The sequence below is a fragment of the Bos taurus genome, chromosome 5 (genome assembly GCF_002263795.3).
Source record: "Bos taurus isolate L1 Dominette 01449 registration number 42190680 breed Hereford chromosome 5, ARS-UCD2.0, whole genome shotgun sequence".
NCBI lineage: Eukaryota > Metazoa > Chordata > Mammalia > Artiodactyla > Bovidae > Bos > Bos taurus.
This window is the reverse complement of record NC_037332.1, coordinates 60,223,658-60,240,368: the sequence shown is the minus strand read 5'-3', so window position 1 is coordinate 60,240,368 and position 16,711 is coordinate 60,223,658. Positions and strand designations below refer to the sequence as shown.

At 40.5% G+C, this 16,711-nt stretch overlaps 2 protein-coding genes across 3 annotated transcripts in view; one reads left to right on the top strand and one right to left on the bottom strand.

Moving 5' to 3' along the window:
* AMDHD1 (amidohydrolase domain containing 1) overlaps positions 1–8,691 on the bottom strand; it is a 38,995-nt gene extending 30,304 nt beyond the window's left edge. The window contains exon 1 of the mRNA XM_024991451.2: positions 8,001–8,691. Coding sequence (XP_024847219.1) covers positions 8,001–8,032 — 32 coding nt within the window. The 5' untranslated portion in view covers positions 8,033–8,691. The remainder of the gene's footprint in view (positions 1–8,000) is intronic.
* The window catches only part of CCDC38 (coiled-coil domain containing 38), a 34,473-nt gene that overhangs the window by 15,005 nt on the left and 2,757 nt on the right, over positions 1–16,711 (top strand). For both annotated transcript variants that reach the window (XM_059886961.1, XM_024992504.2), the window contains exons 9-15: positions 1,307–1,393; positions 3,154–3,211; positions 6,918–6,987; positions 8,685–8,836; positions 10,037–10,172; positions 13,159–13,364; positions 15,240–15,336. In XM_059886961.1, the coding sequence (XP_059742944.1) occupies positions 1,307–1,393; positions 3,154–3,211; positions 6,918–6,987; positions 8,685–8,836; positions 10,037–10,172; positions 13,159–13,364; positions 15,240–15,336 (806 nt within the window). The remainder of the gene's footprint in view (positions 1–1,306; positions 1,394–3,153; positions 3,212–6,917; positions 6,988–8,684; positions 8,837–10,036; positions 10,173–13,158; positions 13,365–15,239; positions 15,337–16,711) is intronic.

Here is a 16,711-nt window from a genome sequence, read left to right as displayed (position 1 = left end):
TTGATTTTGTAAAGTTGCCAATTTTTCTGAAATTCATATATAAGCTTTATGGAAGTATAATAATAATGTTACCAAAAATTCCTCAGAGAGTTGGGTTAGGTAGATCTTTGCACGATGATTCTGAGGTTCATCTAGAAAGATACACAAATACTTCCGAACTAAGAAGGTGACGGGTGGGTGTGTTACTTATCCTTTAAGATGTTATATTATCACAGTCTCAAAAATGAAAACTGTATGGTACTGGCATTAAGAAGCTCAGTGGAACAGGAATAGATCCTATTATAGGTAAGAATTTCATATGTAAGTGATGAATGTAGGGTCACAAATCAAACATGAAGACAGACTCCCAGCAATATTGGGGTAACAAGAACCAGACACATCCTCCTGCCTGAAAAACATAGGAAACAACAGTTTTAAGACATCAGACATCAAGAAGCAAAACAAAGTAATCCCCGAGAGAAGGGAAACACATGAGTTGAGCCCTGTGCTGGCCTCAGGGTGCTGCCTGGAGAACACTTCCAGGACTCAGTGAGGCAGAGGGAGGCCTCAGCAGGCTCTGTGGATGGAGAAGACAGAGCTGGGGGTAGGGAGACCATGGTGGCTGGAGTCCCCGGAGCAGAGTACTGGAGGGGAGAAAGCCACACAGAAAGAGGGTTCTCGACTCGTCAGCTGAGAGCTCATCCTGAGCCTTAGGGGTGAGAGCACTTATACCACTGAAATCAGCACATTACAAATCAGGGAGAATCTTTCCCCTGAGAGCTGGTTATTAAGCCTTAATTAGCACACCAGGGGTGACTCCCCTGCTTAGCTCCCTTGTGTCTCTCATGGTTGCTGCGTGTGCTTAGATGAGATCATGTGTATAAAGTGTCAAGCACAGTAATGACATTGGGTTAAACTCATTATGTGATGTTTGACAAGAGAGAAAACACATGGGAAGGAAAACTGAGAAGTATTTACATTTAACAGCTTAGGATTCAGTGCTCCTAGACTTGTCCTGTAACTCAAGGATGCTTAGAAAGCGCTGAGTCTCAGTCCAGAGGGTTGAATGGTTAACACCAGGATTTTAGAAGTTCTGATAGACTGACATGGGAAAGAGACTTCTTCAGGCCCTCTAGGTTAGTTCTCATCCATCCTGCCTTCTCCAGAGACCAGCCCTGGCCATCTGCATAATACATATGCTGGTTACCATGTCCCCATCTTACATTTCTGTCCCTGGAAATTTTCACAATAACTTGGCCTTCACCCTGAAACAAAGCTCTCATTCTCAAAAGTTTCCCCACCCCAACTTGTTTATTTTCCATTCTAGAATTAAATGCAAGGAGAAGAGAGACCACTGACGAGTCCAGAAGGACATCATTTTCGGAAGATTCTTCTTTGGGAAGAAGTAGCCAAGGTAACACTGGATCTTTGGCACTTCACCCACAAAAGTAAAGTCAGAGAAGGTGCCCATCTCAAAGTGGAGATGCAGGACCTATAAACTGAAAAACAGAGCCTAGTGTCCACATCACCCTTAATCCTGGGGAGCTAGGTGTTCTGTTTCTGTCTCTCTAGACATTATTACGAAACTCAGAGAGGTGGGGGAATGAATAGAACCGGCAGAGAAGTCAGGGGCAGAGGATCTTGTACAAGTTGTCCCTGGCTGACTAGCACATCCTCTGAGGTCCTTCTCAGCTGGGCCTCCTCATTCCTCTGGTTCAAGCCTGCCCTCTGGTGTTGGTGGACCAATTCCCAGGGCCCAACAATCCAGGCCAACAGCAACCAGGTGACTGTCATTGGCAGGTGACTCAGGGAAGTAACTGGGAAGACTGAGGAAGCTCTACCATGCTCATAATCAACTCTAAGGATACCTTCAGCCTCAACCCCTGCCCAACCCCTGCCCTGTAGTCATTCAACACACACAGGCAAGCTGACTTCCAGGGACTCTCTTTCTCCTTTATCCTGCTGCCAACCATCAGAGGTATTTAGTGGTAGGGGTAAAGATCAACCATACAATTCGCCTGCCCAGAAACAACCCTGGCATAAGTGCACTTGGCCAGCTGATTGAAAAGGTGGATTCTTTCAGAGTGTGAGGCCAATTTGGACCCAAATTATTTAAGACATACTACTTTGTCTGTTAGAGGATCTGGAGTAGGGTGCAGGTGAAGGGGGTGTAGAGGAAGTAGGTGGTGGGGTCCATATTTTCTTCTCTTTAAAATCTTGAATATAGGAGTCACTCAGTTTGAATAGCATCCCTTCCCAAGACATTTTTAGTAATATGTGTTCCAGTATCAGCTTAAAAATTTAAGATGCTCATTTACGGTGGTGCTACAATCCACTGGTTCTTTGTCCATTTTCTTTCCTTCCCCCACTCACCTTGGATATACTGGAGGAATACTATGTATCAGCAACTTTTTGAAACTCCAAGTACACAAAGATGAGTAAGATATAGTTCTGCATACTGCACTATACAAATACAATGTAATGGGACAAATGATACAGCAGTGATGGTGAGGGGTCTGGGGGCAAAAACCAAAAATGTGATCTCTCCCTAAGGCATTCAGAAAAGTCTTTAAGAGGAGGTGACATCTGAGCTGGATTTTGAAGAATAAGTGGGACTTTCCAGGTAGAGGGATCGGGGAGTGAGACCTGCTGTAGTTTCAAGACGGAATAGCAGGAAGGGTGGTTGGAAGCCACAAAAGCTCGGGCATGAGGAAGCATGACCTGGGGGCCAGTGGATGCAGAGATCCAAGACCAGTTACCCACTTCTGAGTTTCAGACCATGGTCAGACCCAGACATTGGTAATAAATAAAGTCCACCATTTTTATATCCTTGATCTTTTAAAATCTGTGATTAAAAATGTATATGATTAGGTAACAAGAGAACTGTGATTTATATTCACCATTTATGTCCCTGATTTGTGCCATGTTTTAGACAATAAAAACACCACCCCAAACAGCGATTTCTGATTTTATGCTTGGAACCAAAAGTCAGTAGAATAAAACAGCACCATTTTCTATATGACTGTTTCTAATAATTTTTTTTTAAGTAATGGGCATATCAGTACAGAAAAATGAATCCTGCTCACCAAATAGCAAGCACTCATTCCTAATTACATGTTCTTTTTACCTCCACCATCACCAATGATGTGGACTTCACCTGGACATTCTGAATAGCAAGATCACGCAGGAGGACCACTCCCAACCTAGAGGATAAGAAATCATCCTTATCAAAGTACAGTACATATTGATTACCTCTCTTGGAAATGGTGTATTTTTTTATAAGCAAATATCTCTTTTAGCCTTTCTTCAACATATGTGCCACGTATCCATACCCACCATAGGAGATGCTGGAGGTAGCGGTTGCCATTTCTATGTGCTCGGCAGGTGACCAAGTTCTCACAGGTCTTCCTGTATCCTTTGATGAGGGCCTACATCTGCTATTTGCAGAAACCACCCACACCCTGCCTCTTGGCTCTTTGCCTCTCAGAATCCACTGCCCAGTTGTTTTTGATCTACTCTGCTGACTCATGTGTTTACAAATTTACCATGGCATTCAAAATTGCTGCTATAGGACTGCTGCTGCTGCTAAGCAGCTTCAGTCGTGTCCGACTCTGTGCGACCCCATAGACAGCAGCCCACCAGGCTACCACGTCCCTGGGATTCTCCAGGCAAAAATACTGGAGTGGGTTGCCATTTCCTTCTCCAGTGCATGAAAGTGAAAAGTGAAAGTGAAGTCGCTCAATTGTGTCTGACTCTTAGCGACCCCATGGACTGCAGCCTGCCAGGCTCCTCCATCCATGGTGTTTTCCAGGCAAGAGTACTGGAGTGGGGTGCCATTGCCTTCTCCACTATAGGACTAGAAAGCACTTTTTGTTTGTTTCTTCCCTTACTTGATTATTGACTCATTTATATTCATTATTTCAGAAAGTGGTAGTTCTCCACCCTAGCTACCCTGAAGTGAAGTGAAAGTTGCTCAGTCATGTCCGACTCTTTGCGACTCCATGGACTGTATAGTCCATGGAATTCTCCAGGCCAAAGTAATGGAGTGGGTAACCTTTCCCTTCTCCAGGGGATCTTCCCAACCCAGGGATCAAACCCAGGTCTCCCACATTGCGGGAAGATTCTCTACCAGTTGAACCACAAGGGAAGCCCAACCATACTGGAGTGGGTAGCCTATCCCTTTTCCAGTGGATCTTCCTGACCCAGGAGTTGAACTGGGGTCTCCTGCATTGCAGGCAGATTCTTTACCAAATGAGCTATCAGGGAAGCCCCCAGCTACCCTAGAGGAGCTGTAAGAAAATATATTGATGTCCAGGATGGATACTTTGACCCCAAAGGAAGTATCTGGGCCAGCAGTGTATTATCCATGATAAAAGTCAACACTGTGCTCTGAATTTCAGGGGCCTCACGGTCATTCTACTTCTGTGGCATTTTAGAGTCACTGTTTTGTTGTGTTTTAATTACATTTTCACTTGGAGAGAATTATAGATTCACATGCGGTTACAAGAAAAAATACAGAGAAGTCTCACTATACTTTACCCAGTTTCCCCCAATAGTAACAACTATTGCAAAATTGTAGTATAATAGCACGAACAGGATATTGACATCAGTACAGTCAAGATACAATCAAAAACAGAACATCATAAGGATTTTCCATGTTGAAGCACAAAGTAATACGCAGACGTCACATTCACTTTCTCAGAAAGTTCACTGCTTCTTAGTTTCTTTCATTTACTCAGCACGTATTTACTGAGTGCCCTATAGGGCCAGAATGAAAAAAAAGACAGTCTTTGCTCTCAACAAGCCTACTGTCTAGTGAGGAAGACAGACAAGGAGTTCGTCAGTTACATTATACCATGATGAGGCCATTGGAAGGACAATCAGGGTGCCTCAGGCCTGCAAAGGAAGGACTCTCAGCCCAGAGGAGAGGTGAGGGACTGGAGAAGCAAAGGCGGGATCAGTGGACACCCTCCAGATCAGATGGCATCTAAGCTGTGTCTGGTGAGAGGACGAGGGGTCAGTGAAGAGGGAGGGGCCTGCTGGCACAAGGGTGGCAGTGTTTGGGTCTGTTCAGAATGGCTGGGCTGCAGGGTGTAAATGGACAAGACTGGAGGGGTAACTAGGTATTGTCTCATGAGTAAGGAGGCAGTGGGGTCATCCCAAAGGTGTCTGTGTTTTGTTCCAAGTGCCCTGGGAGTCACTGAAGGTTTTAGCAAGAATGTGACAGAGGCTCAAATCAGATTTACATTTTAGAAAATTGGAGATGGTAGTATTTTAGAGAACAGAATGGACAGGGAAAAAACTGGATGTAGAGGAGCCAGTTAGGAACCTGTGGTCACAATTCATTAGATGAGAGATAATGAACTCCCCCAGCCAGACAGTGGCAGCTGGAACAAGAAGGAGAGGCTGTGGGACACATCAGGGAAATGCTACCTAGGGAATTCCCCCAATAAAAAGAGTGGCCACAGATAACTCCCAAATTTCTCATGTGGCAACTGGATGTGTGGTGTTGTCATTCAAAGGTATTAGGAACACAGCAAGGGGAGCAGGCCTGAGAGGAAAATAAGGAGTGTGATTTTGGATGCATTCATCTGAGCTCTCTATGGGACACCCAAGTGGATACTGATGTTCAGCTGGAAGCTGGACACTGAAGTCCAGAGCTCAAGACAGACAGAGATGCGGGAGTCGGTATGTTAGTAGTGGTTGAATCTATAAGAGAGGATCAGCCCCAGAGGATGGGTAGAAGGAGAGGGAAGAAGGCTGAGGAAACAGACTCAAAGAAAAGGAACCAAAAAGTAACATAGTATCAGAGAGGTGGGAGAAGACTGATTTGAAAATGATATTACTGAATCCACTAACAGTGGACTGAACTGTGGATGTTTCCCAAGTATCCCTTGACTTCTATGGCCCTCTCAATTTCCCTACAACATATTTCCCATTGCTAAAGGGCAGCTCCAAGCAGGTTATTTTGTCCCTTCAAACTCAGCATGAACAAAGCAAATGTTAATCTTGTCCTTGTGCTATGCTTAGTCGTTCAGTCGTGTCCGACTCTTTGTGATCCAAGGACTGTTAGCCTACCAGGTTCCTCTGTCCATGGGGATTCTCCAGGCAAGAATACTGGAGTGGGTTGCCACGCCCTTCTCCAGGGGAACTTTCTGACTCAGGAATCGAACCTGGGTCTCCTGCATCGCGGCGGGGGCGGGGCGGGGGGCAGATTCTTTACTAGCTGAGCTACCAGGGAAGCCCAATCTTGTCCTTATCCTATCCTTAAAGCTGTTCTCCTTCCTGTTAGCATGACCTCCACTACTCCAGGCTTACTGACTACAAACGCTGAAGTCATCTGGTCTCTTCTCTTTGTGCCCCAGGAGCCCTTTCTATTCTTGGTTCCCATGAATTCTTTCTTTCCTGTGTCTCTAGATTCTCCTCCCAACCCCAACCACTGACTTGTTTTCCACCATCACTACAAACATTACTTACCTAGGTCACACCAACAGCTGCTTTACTCCTTCCTTAGCCCCTGCCCTTTTAACATTCCAATCATTTTCAATTTATCGTTCTTAAAGGATTCTTTCAGAGCCACCTTGCAAGCCACATAACTATTCTTTAAGTATGTATCTCATCACCCACCCCACTCCCCAACCAACATTTCCCCAGCCTGATCAGAAGATATTTTACAGATGCACCTCAAATAATTGGTACCACACGGTACAACTCTTCCTTATGGTCTCTTTGTTTGCATATGTCACCCTTGTCTGGGAATGAATGATTTTCTTTTGCATTCTTGTGGAATCCATGGATTCCTGCAATTCCCTAAAAGGCTAAACAGGCTATTGAAAAGAACTAGGTTACATTTAGGTTCCAAAAATAACTTAGTCATGAAAGCAAATCTGTTGATAGAAAATGGCTCAGAAATCAGGCATTTTCTTTTCCTTTTACAGCCAAACTGAGAGTATCAGTTCAGAAGACAGTTTGGAATTCTTTTTAGATGATGATATGGACTACGATCTGGTAACCGGACTATTTGTCTTGACTTAAATATTGTTTGATGAAAAGTATAGATGCTCATTTCTTCTTTTGAAATTAAAATGTCCTGTTCCAAATATTCCACAACCTTTCAGAAGAAAATATGATTTTTTAAAATTTGTTTGCACCAGGTCTTAGTTGCAGCATGCAGGATCTTTAGTTGTGGCATGTGGGATCTAGTTCCCTGATCAGGGAACGAACCTGGGCCCTCTGCACTGGCAGCATGGAGCCTTAGCCACTGGACCACCAGGGAAATCCCCCCAAATATGATTTTGCTACTGTTCTCTAGTTGTATATATAGTTCATGTTTGTCATCAGACATTTAATGAAAAATATATGTCAAGACTTCCCTGGCGGTTTAGTGGTTAAGACTCTACACTTCCACTGCAAGGGACATGGGCTCCATCCTGGTTGGGGGAACTAAGATCCTGGATGCTGTGAGGCACAGCCAAAAGATTTTTAAAAAATTATAAGTAAATAAATGTGTCCTTTAGAAGGTAACAATTTAGGAGATATATATTATCTACAATCTTCCTGTGAACATAACCACCTTCTGATTATTTATCATTTTATTGGGGCTTGAGATATATTGGGTAGCTGGACTGTGAGATAAATTGAGCTTCAACAAAACAGTTCTTTGTGGCTACAGGTCTGATTGTGAACTAATCTCACCCTAAATACAACCACAGAAACTCACAGAAAAGGAACAAAACACTTAAAAGCATTAACTGTATACTACATATAACATACCTTAGCCAAATCATCTTTGTGTGTGTGTGTGTGTGTGTGGAAAAAGCACAACTTATCATCTTAACTAGTAAGTGTATGATCCTGCAGCGTTAACTATTAACATGCTGATGTAACAGACCATTGGAACTTTTTCATCTTGCACAATGGAAACTATACATCAACTGAACAACTCCCCTATGCCTACTCCCTCTAGCCCCTAGCAACCACATTCTACTTTATATTTCTAAGAGTTAGATTACTTTACATACCTCGTAAAAGTGGAAGCAGTATGTCTTTTCATGAGTGGCTTATTTCATTTAGTCTCATGTCCTTATGTTCTTCGGGTTCATCCATATTGTAGCAAATGACAGGGTTCCCTTATTTTTTAAGGGTGGATAGACCACATTTTCTTTATCCATCCATCAGTCCATTGATGAACATTTAGGTTGCTTCCACTTCTTGCTACAGTAAATTTGATGAACGTGGGGATGCAAATATCCAAGTCATCTCGCTATAAATTAATTCAAAGTGATATAAACTTATGCTTAAAATTTTAGAAAATAGAAAATTATTAAAATGTAGGGAGAAAATGACCTTCACTCAGTCCTCTGTCTTTTCTCATTCTACTTCTTCTCTCGTCTTTCCCTAGAAACTTGCCTTTCCTTTTTTCCTGCTTTTGCCTCCTCCTCTGCCCCATCCCTCTCCTTTTTCTTTTCCTCACTCTCTTCTTCCTTTTCACCGTCTCTAATAAACTTCATCTCCCCCCCAACACCAAAAGTGTTCTCTTCCCTAAGGCCAGCTCTCACATGGAAATAGGCTGTCGTCACTCTTTGCCCATTATCTCCCTTATAATCGGAACAGTATTCCTTTACCCCACTGTTTTTTCCTAGATAAGTCACATATGCACAGGTAGCATGTTAAGTGAATTAATTATATTCTTCATTATTGATTAGGAGCCTGAACTTTATTTCAAAGAACCTGAAGAGTTACTTCAAGTCCTCACAGAGCTGGAAGAGCAGAATCTTACTTTGGTACAATATTCCCAAGATGTAGATGAAAATCTTGAAGATGTAAATAAAAGAGAAAAAGTTATACAGGATAAAATGTAAGTCATAAAAAACAAGCAGACATTCTATTAACCAGTTTCTAATCAGAGACGAAGTCCACCTTCATTTATGTGTGGCCCTTCCTTGTGGTTTCCCTGGATTTAGGGAAGAATTTTTATTAATAGTTTACACTGCAGAATGGAAAAAGTAGGAATTATATTTATACAGAATAGACTGGTTTTAGTTTTAGTCCCTAATTCCTTTCACTTGTCAAAATATTTTCCTAGCTAGCAAGAATAAAAGACAATATAGAAGATTATAAAGAATCAAAATGTCACCTACTGCCTTACTCTTTGTTCAATGCAGTTTTACGCTGTCATCTGGCTGACCAAATCATGCTTTGGATGATGATGCTAATAAACTCATTTTCCTTGGCTGTGACTCTCAGCAAAAGTTTTTTCATGACTTAAATATTGTATCATTTTATAATGTACATTATCAATATCAGGGCTATTATAAAAGGGACTTCTGTTGGGAAGGGGGCTGGATTTGATGACTCAAAAAATTCCTTTCTACTCTAATACTTGTTGTAAAAATGTGCAGAACCTTTTTTGGAAGACTCATTTGCACCAGAAGATGTCAATCTTTTTAAATAGTTGTCAAACTGCATTGAACTTTGGGACATATTAGAAGAACTTAAAACCATAATCTTATAGCCACCCAGTAAACTACTGTCGCCTTTTAATCCTTGTCTCCTCACTTCTAGTCCTCAGTATATGGTGCCCCCACCATGACACTATGATATGAGGGGATGGGGTGTGTATGGTTGGGCAGGAAAAGGGTATTTACATCTGAAGCTCTAAGTAAGGAGTCAGGAGTCTCTACTTTTCCCAGTGGCTCCCCAGGTATTCTGATTATCAGTCAGGTTTGAGAACAGTGACATCCTAGGTCACCCAGCTTGGGTTTCCAATACCTCAATTCTACTGCTTTTTCTATTTGGGGGACTCAGGGGAGCCACAGAAGTAGAGGGGTGAGAAAATACTTCCCGATAGACGTTGAAAAGCATCTGTGCATTTATTTTTCTTATTTTAACCTGAAAAGTTGCAGGTATTTTGTCAATATCTTAAAATATAAACTTCTATTTGGCTTACTAGACATAGGATGTTGACACATGATCTAGAGTGCTGAAGCTCCTGACTGATGGTTTATTTCACTGAATCATAAATTACAGATAAGGGTCTCTTTCTTCTTTGCAATAGAAATACCAACATAGAGTTTCTTTTGGAACACAAGGCATTGCTCAAGGCCAACTGTGTAAGAGAAGAAGAAAAAGCAGCAGAGTTGGAATTAAGGTCCAGGCTATTTAGTTTTGGACAATATAACTCAGATGCTCAGGTAATCATTCTTTGCCTGCAGTAATTTTATTTTGGCTCATGGTAATAAGAATCTGCATTCCCTGTGTCTTAAGCATTGGAATAAGAGGATTAAAGCAAACCACAAGTCCCAGGTTGATGACAGAGGCTGAAAACCTGCTTGGAAATTACCTTGTCAATATGTATAGCCAACTTACACAGTGGATAGAAAACATTCAATTATCATTGGTACTCTCTTATGATGTAAGCATCAAGTATGATGCTGAGATTTCCCCACCTATAAATACATTTGTTTTAGTCAGTATACACATGACTATACATATGAAGTAGTTCATTGCTGTGATCATTTTGGTATTAATTTCAAGGGCAAATAATGAAGACAGGAAGCACTGAATCAGCACTGAATGGAGTATCTTCCCAACACTGAGCTTGTAATAGGTTGTGGCCCCTTTGGGGTCTGCAGAGTTCTATCACCAGAGCACCTGTGACATAGACTAGTGTGCTTATCTGTTTGCATGCAGGTCTCTCCCAGCTGGATGCAAACCCTAGGGCAAGGCTTGTCTTACCCTTCTATTCAGCTCAGTTTAGCAACCTCATAAAGCAGGTGCTCCATAAATGTTTGTTGAATGAATGATCAGGCTAGTTTTAAGATCCACAATAAACTCCAGCTAGCATTGGTTTCTTTGTAAAATCTTGAATGAAATAAAAATTCCAAACTCGTATGTGAAACTAATATCACAATTATAGTTATGAACTTGACTTTCAAACAGTAGATTTAAAGGGACTCTTATCAGAAGATCACTGTGCTCCCTTACCCATATAAGCAGGCAGGGTTACAAAAACAAACCTGTTTATGGCTCCAGTCACAATCCACATTTCTTATGTGGTGTAACACCAAGGAAGGGAGGGATGGGGTTGTGCACTGCTAGAGCTGAAAGCTACCTTTCAGCTCTTCAATGCTGTCTTTTTTACACCTTAAAAAAAAATTGTGGTAAAAAATATACATATCATAAAATTGACCATTTAACCATTTCAAATGTACAATTCAGTGGCATTAATTATATTTGCAATGCTGCATAATCATCACCACTATTTATAGGACTTTTCCATCATCCCAAACAGAAACTCTGTACCCATTAAACAATAATTCCCTATTCTCCGACCAGCGTCTGTCTTGTTTAGTCACTACTCCTTTTGCGATCCCATGGACTGTAGCCTGCCAGGATCCTTTCTTTGTCCATACTTTCTTTCCCATGTAAGAATACTGGAGTGGGTTGCCATTTCCTTCTCCAGGAGATCTTCCTGACCCAGGGGTAGCAAAAAGGAGCTTTACGTCAAACAGGACTTTTTTTTTTTCTTTTTTCCTTTTATTTTATAGGTATTTCTCCAAACTTCCTAAAATCATTTTAAATATAAATAGGTACTACAGTAAGTGTTACTGTAGGAGGAAAGAGAGGGGGCTTTATAGTAAATAGGACCATCAGAAAGCTTGTTAAACTAGGTGGGAGAGACAAGCTGTTTGAAGTAAGCTACTGGTAACAGATCTTGATTTGTAATTAAGTGTTGGTAGCTCTGTAATGAGTCTGTGGTTTCAGGAGGGGTTTCCCATGGCTCCTGGAGCCACATCTATCTTGAGTATTATTTGTCCGTGGCTTTATGGTGATTCTCATCTTCTTGAGCAGAAGCAGGAATGGGGGCAGGATTCTACCAGGAGAACGATTTACTTTGCCCAGAAGTTTATTGAGATCCTTTTATCTGCGAATGCCGGGTATACAGTGGAAACACAGAAACAGAGCTTTCTTACAGTCTCGAAAAATGTTACCTACAAGTTCGAACATCTCTACCAACAGTTAAAATGGCACAGTGGCCAGGTACAGGGATCAGCAAGGCGTGGCCTAAGCCTCCGCTTAGAGTAGAATACTGGAATGACTTCCAGATGGAGAGAATGAAAACTCAAAATGTTTTGTAGGCCAGCCTGGGAAGCTGTTTGCTTGTAACTTTTTTTTCCCTATGAAAAAATGCATTCATTTATTCAGCAAACATTTATTAAATGCATAGTTACATGCAAGGGGCTACTTTAGATATAAGTATAAACATAAGAAATAGCTCCTGCCTTCCAGGTGCTTACAGTCTATAAGGGACAATAAGACATGTATGCAAATAACTGTCAGACAGGATTATAGTGTTAGTAGTTACTTTTTGCGACCCCTTGGACTGTAGCCCACCAGGCTCCTCTGTCCATGGGATTCTCCAGGCAAGAATATTGGAGTGGGTTGCCATTTCCTTCTCCAGGGGATCTTCCCAACCCAGGGATTGAACCCATATCTCCCACATTGCAGGCAGACGCTTTAACCTCTGAGCCACCAGGGAAGCCAGTAATTAGAGTAGCAAGCACAAAAAAGGGAGTTCACATACTGCTGCTAGGAAATGCACTGGAGTGGGGAGAAAAAAGGATTTAAATGTTTATGTAGTGTCTACTTGAATGGGAATGATATACAAAAACATTCAAGCGTCCTACTAAATTATTTTATACCTAGACTGAAATATTTTTAAAGAAATAATCCAGGATGTTATTATAGTAATGCTCTATGTGCTGTGCTTAGTCGGTCAGTTGTGACTGACTCTTTGCGACCCCATGGATTGCAGCCCACCAGGCTCCTCTGTTCACTGGGATTCTCCATGCAAGAATACTAGAGAGGGCTGCCACGCCCTCCTCCAGGGGATCTTCCAGACCCAGGGATTGAACCCAGGTCTCCCACACTGTGGCGAGTTCTTTCCCTGAACCACCATGGAAGCCTGCTCTGACTATAAATTATGACATAAATTGACTGCTGCATTTTTTTCCACTGTTCTAATGTTGTATTAAAGTTTTTCTTTTAAAAAAGTATTTAGTAGAACATATTAATAAAAGCCTATTACAATATAGTAAAAGGGAATTTTACATTTATTGAATGAACAAGCAAACAGTAATGAGATGTTTTCTGCTCTCCTTTTCTTTTTAATCTCAGGAAAAACTGATAGACTCTCTTAGTAAAAAAATTAACCAAGTATACAAAGTCTGCATTGGAGATGCTGAGGTTGGAAGCCTCAACCCAGTTCAAAAGCTGGTAAAAGTAGAGTCTCGCCTGGTAGAATTGAGTGATCTCATTGACTCCATTCCTAAAGAAAATGTGGAGGCAATTGAGAGGATGAAACAGAAAGAACGACGGCAAAGGTACAGTCACTGTCTTATGATATACATATAATAAAACACTTAAACATTAGGCAAGTCTGTTATATGGCAAGTCTCATTATATGCCATATTGACACTAGAATCAAACTCAGATCTGCTGTCCTCATAGAGCTATTATTTAGTATGGAGATATATTCATCAATATTCTTAGGAAATAAATGTCATTACCAAGGATAAAATGAGCACTGTGAAGCAAAGAGTTTGTTCACCAGGGACAAATGACGTAGTTTCAGATGGGCAAGGGGTCCCTCCAGTCTGAAAAAAAGTGAATTTTCAGAGTGAATATTCCCTACTTATAATATGCAAAGGATTATCATGTGGAAGGAGAATACTTGTGGTGAAAGGGTTTAAGACTAGAATTTCCTTAATTGGAAAACTACAGGGAGATTTAATCTGTGAAGGAACTGTTTGAAAGAGCTAGATAATGAGGGTTTTTCCTTGGTTCCTAACTGCCAACAGCTAAGTTTCCTTACCTGTAAAATGGCAATAATGACACTTATCTCATATGGTTGTTGTGAGGACTGAATTAAATAATCTATGTAGTAAAATATCATGTATGAAACGAGATGCCAGTCCAGGTTCGATGCACGATACTGGATGCTTGGGGCTGGTGCACTGGGACAACCCAGAGGGATGGTATGGGGAGGGAGGAGGGAGGAGGGTTCAGGGTGGGGAGCACATGTATACCTGTGGCGGATTCATTTTGATATTTGGCAAAACTAATACAATTATGTAAAGTTTAAAAATAAAATAAAATTAAAAAGAAAAATCTATGTAAAAGCACTAAAGCATGCTTGGCGTACAGTAAGTACTCTAATAGCAGACGTTCATATTAGATACTTTGTTATTGCTTACCACTTTACTGGGGTGTTGGGGATATTGTTCCACCCATATAAAAACAAAGACTAGAATATACTAAGGTGATCCTGATGGGATTTTGTTGAATATGAAGCACATTTTAAAGAAATTATGAGAAATCACTCCTTCTACAAGATGACCTTTCACTTACACTAAGAACATCTGCATTTTTTACAGTAGAAAATATATTCTGACTAAAGTGTAACTACTATTTCTATTTCTAACAGTGAGATTAATATATGAATCTAATCCCAATTATCATTTTGATCAAAAAAATTTTAGTGGATGTTTTCCCATGGTTCGGAGGCACCTAACATAATACCTAATTTTGCATAAAAAATGTTCAGTGAATGTTACATTGATAATTATATACATCCATAAAATAGTCACTTGGCAAGTGGTTATTCTGCAATAGGCAGTGGACTAGACAGTGTGCATATCTCATTTAATTTTATCCTCACAACAACTCTAAAGAGAACAAAGACAAATAGTATTTCTTGGCCTTAATTTGAGGATAACATTCAAAGAGATTTATTGGAAAATATATTTTTGTGGTTATCAACTGAACTATACACTTGTGACTTGTGTAGTTTTCTGCATGTTGTACTTCAATAAAAAGGTTTAAAAAGAGGGGAAAATAACTGGAAACTATCAATAATTCAAGTGGCCATCATATAGACTAATATAAAGTACTGAACTGTAAATGAAACGATGAGAGGGCTCTGTTGAGGTGCTTGTTTTGGACCAAGATCTGGGTAGATTTTGCTTCTTCCACAACAGTGACATGCACTTTCTTCCCATTTCAACATAAACAGGGTTTGTTGTTGAAATTTCACCTGAATATTCAAAACCCACAATTATGGGGGAAGATGAAGTATTATTTTCATTTAGCCTTAAAGGAGACTTAACAATATTTAGGTAATTCTTTATCAAATAGTATTGATGTAGATCTTTTTGACTGGGATTTATAGCTAGAACAATGTCTTCCTCTTTTGACAGGTTGCGTGAAGAGAAAATGAGAGAGAAACAGAAACACCAGGAGGAAAGGCTAAAAGCCGCCCTGGAAAGAGCAGTAGCACAACCAAAGAAAAAGAAGGTCTGTGTTTTATTGTTAATAGGTCCAGCTACATCAATGTGTGAGGGCTTCTGTAATGTAAAAACAAAATACCTAACTCGTCTCATTTATTCAGGTTAAACTTCAGTAAGTGCGCTGACAGTTCAACTGATCTCTCTGGTTCCTTGTTATTTTTAGAATAATTTAAACTATTGGGTCTACAGTTTTCCATTAAACTCACTTTTTAGTAAAAGAAACTTCTCCCTTGCCTCTTTAGCTCTGGGTACATGAAACTACAGAAATACAAAAATAATAGTGTATTATATATAATTGGAAGGGTCTTTTAATCCTCACATTGTGAAAATAATGAGATTTACAGCTGAAGTTAAAATAATTTACCCAGAGTCACTTCAGATTTAGCAGGAGAATCTAAGCAGAAGCCAAGGTTCTTCATATTTCAAGATTACCTGTTCAATAAGAAGTTCAGGATGGGGCAGTCTCCAAGTACATGTGGTCTATTACTCCCCCTGGGTATGAAGGGCCTTTTGTTTCTATATGCCTCTCTTCCTGCTCTGAGTTTGAGTCTGAAATCATATTGCAGGGAGGCAATTTCATAGTTATCTGCAGAATTAATGTGGACACTGATTCTAACCATAGTCATAGCTAACGCATATTATGCACCTCACAACCAGCCACTGAAGTACTTAAAAGTCGTGAAGTATGGTAACTGGTAACTGTTAATATGTACTATGTTAAAAAAGTAATGATTTTTATATAAATTAGTGTTTATTTTTTAAAAGGATCTGTACTTACCTAGTTCAACTCTGCCTATGAAGATCTGACTTGTCCTCTTCCTCCAAGAGATAATTAGCCAGTTAACACCCTGCTACATGTATAAATTATTATTTACTCAGCCCACCAAGTGACCAATAATGAGTTTTATGACCTTTGTATCCCCAATGCCTGGCACACAATGGACAGTCAATAAATGCTTACTGAGTTAACAGACTAAAAATGAGAATGCAAACTGAATCTGGAAGAAAACTGAAAAAAAAAAAAAAAAATGCTGCTAAGTCAACAATATATGAAGACCTCTGAAAGAGGTTTTTACTCAGAACACTTCATTGCTGGCAATTTTCTCAGGCAGAAATTAATAACAAAGGTTATCAAAGGAGATTGGTGCAGGGTGGGGAGGTGGGGGAAATCTGACGTTAGAAAAGGAATTCAAGGATTCTGGTCCTCTAAGGACATTTTTGTTGTTATAATGAAGGGGAGGACTGCCAGTGCTATTTAGTTCCCTGGAGCCAGGAACGTCGAATATACTGCAATGCAGGGATGGTCACACACAGGGTTGCTGCCTCTTTTGAGACACAATGGAGATGTCCCATCAAATTTCATGTCCAACAAAATAGTTTTT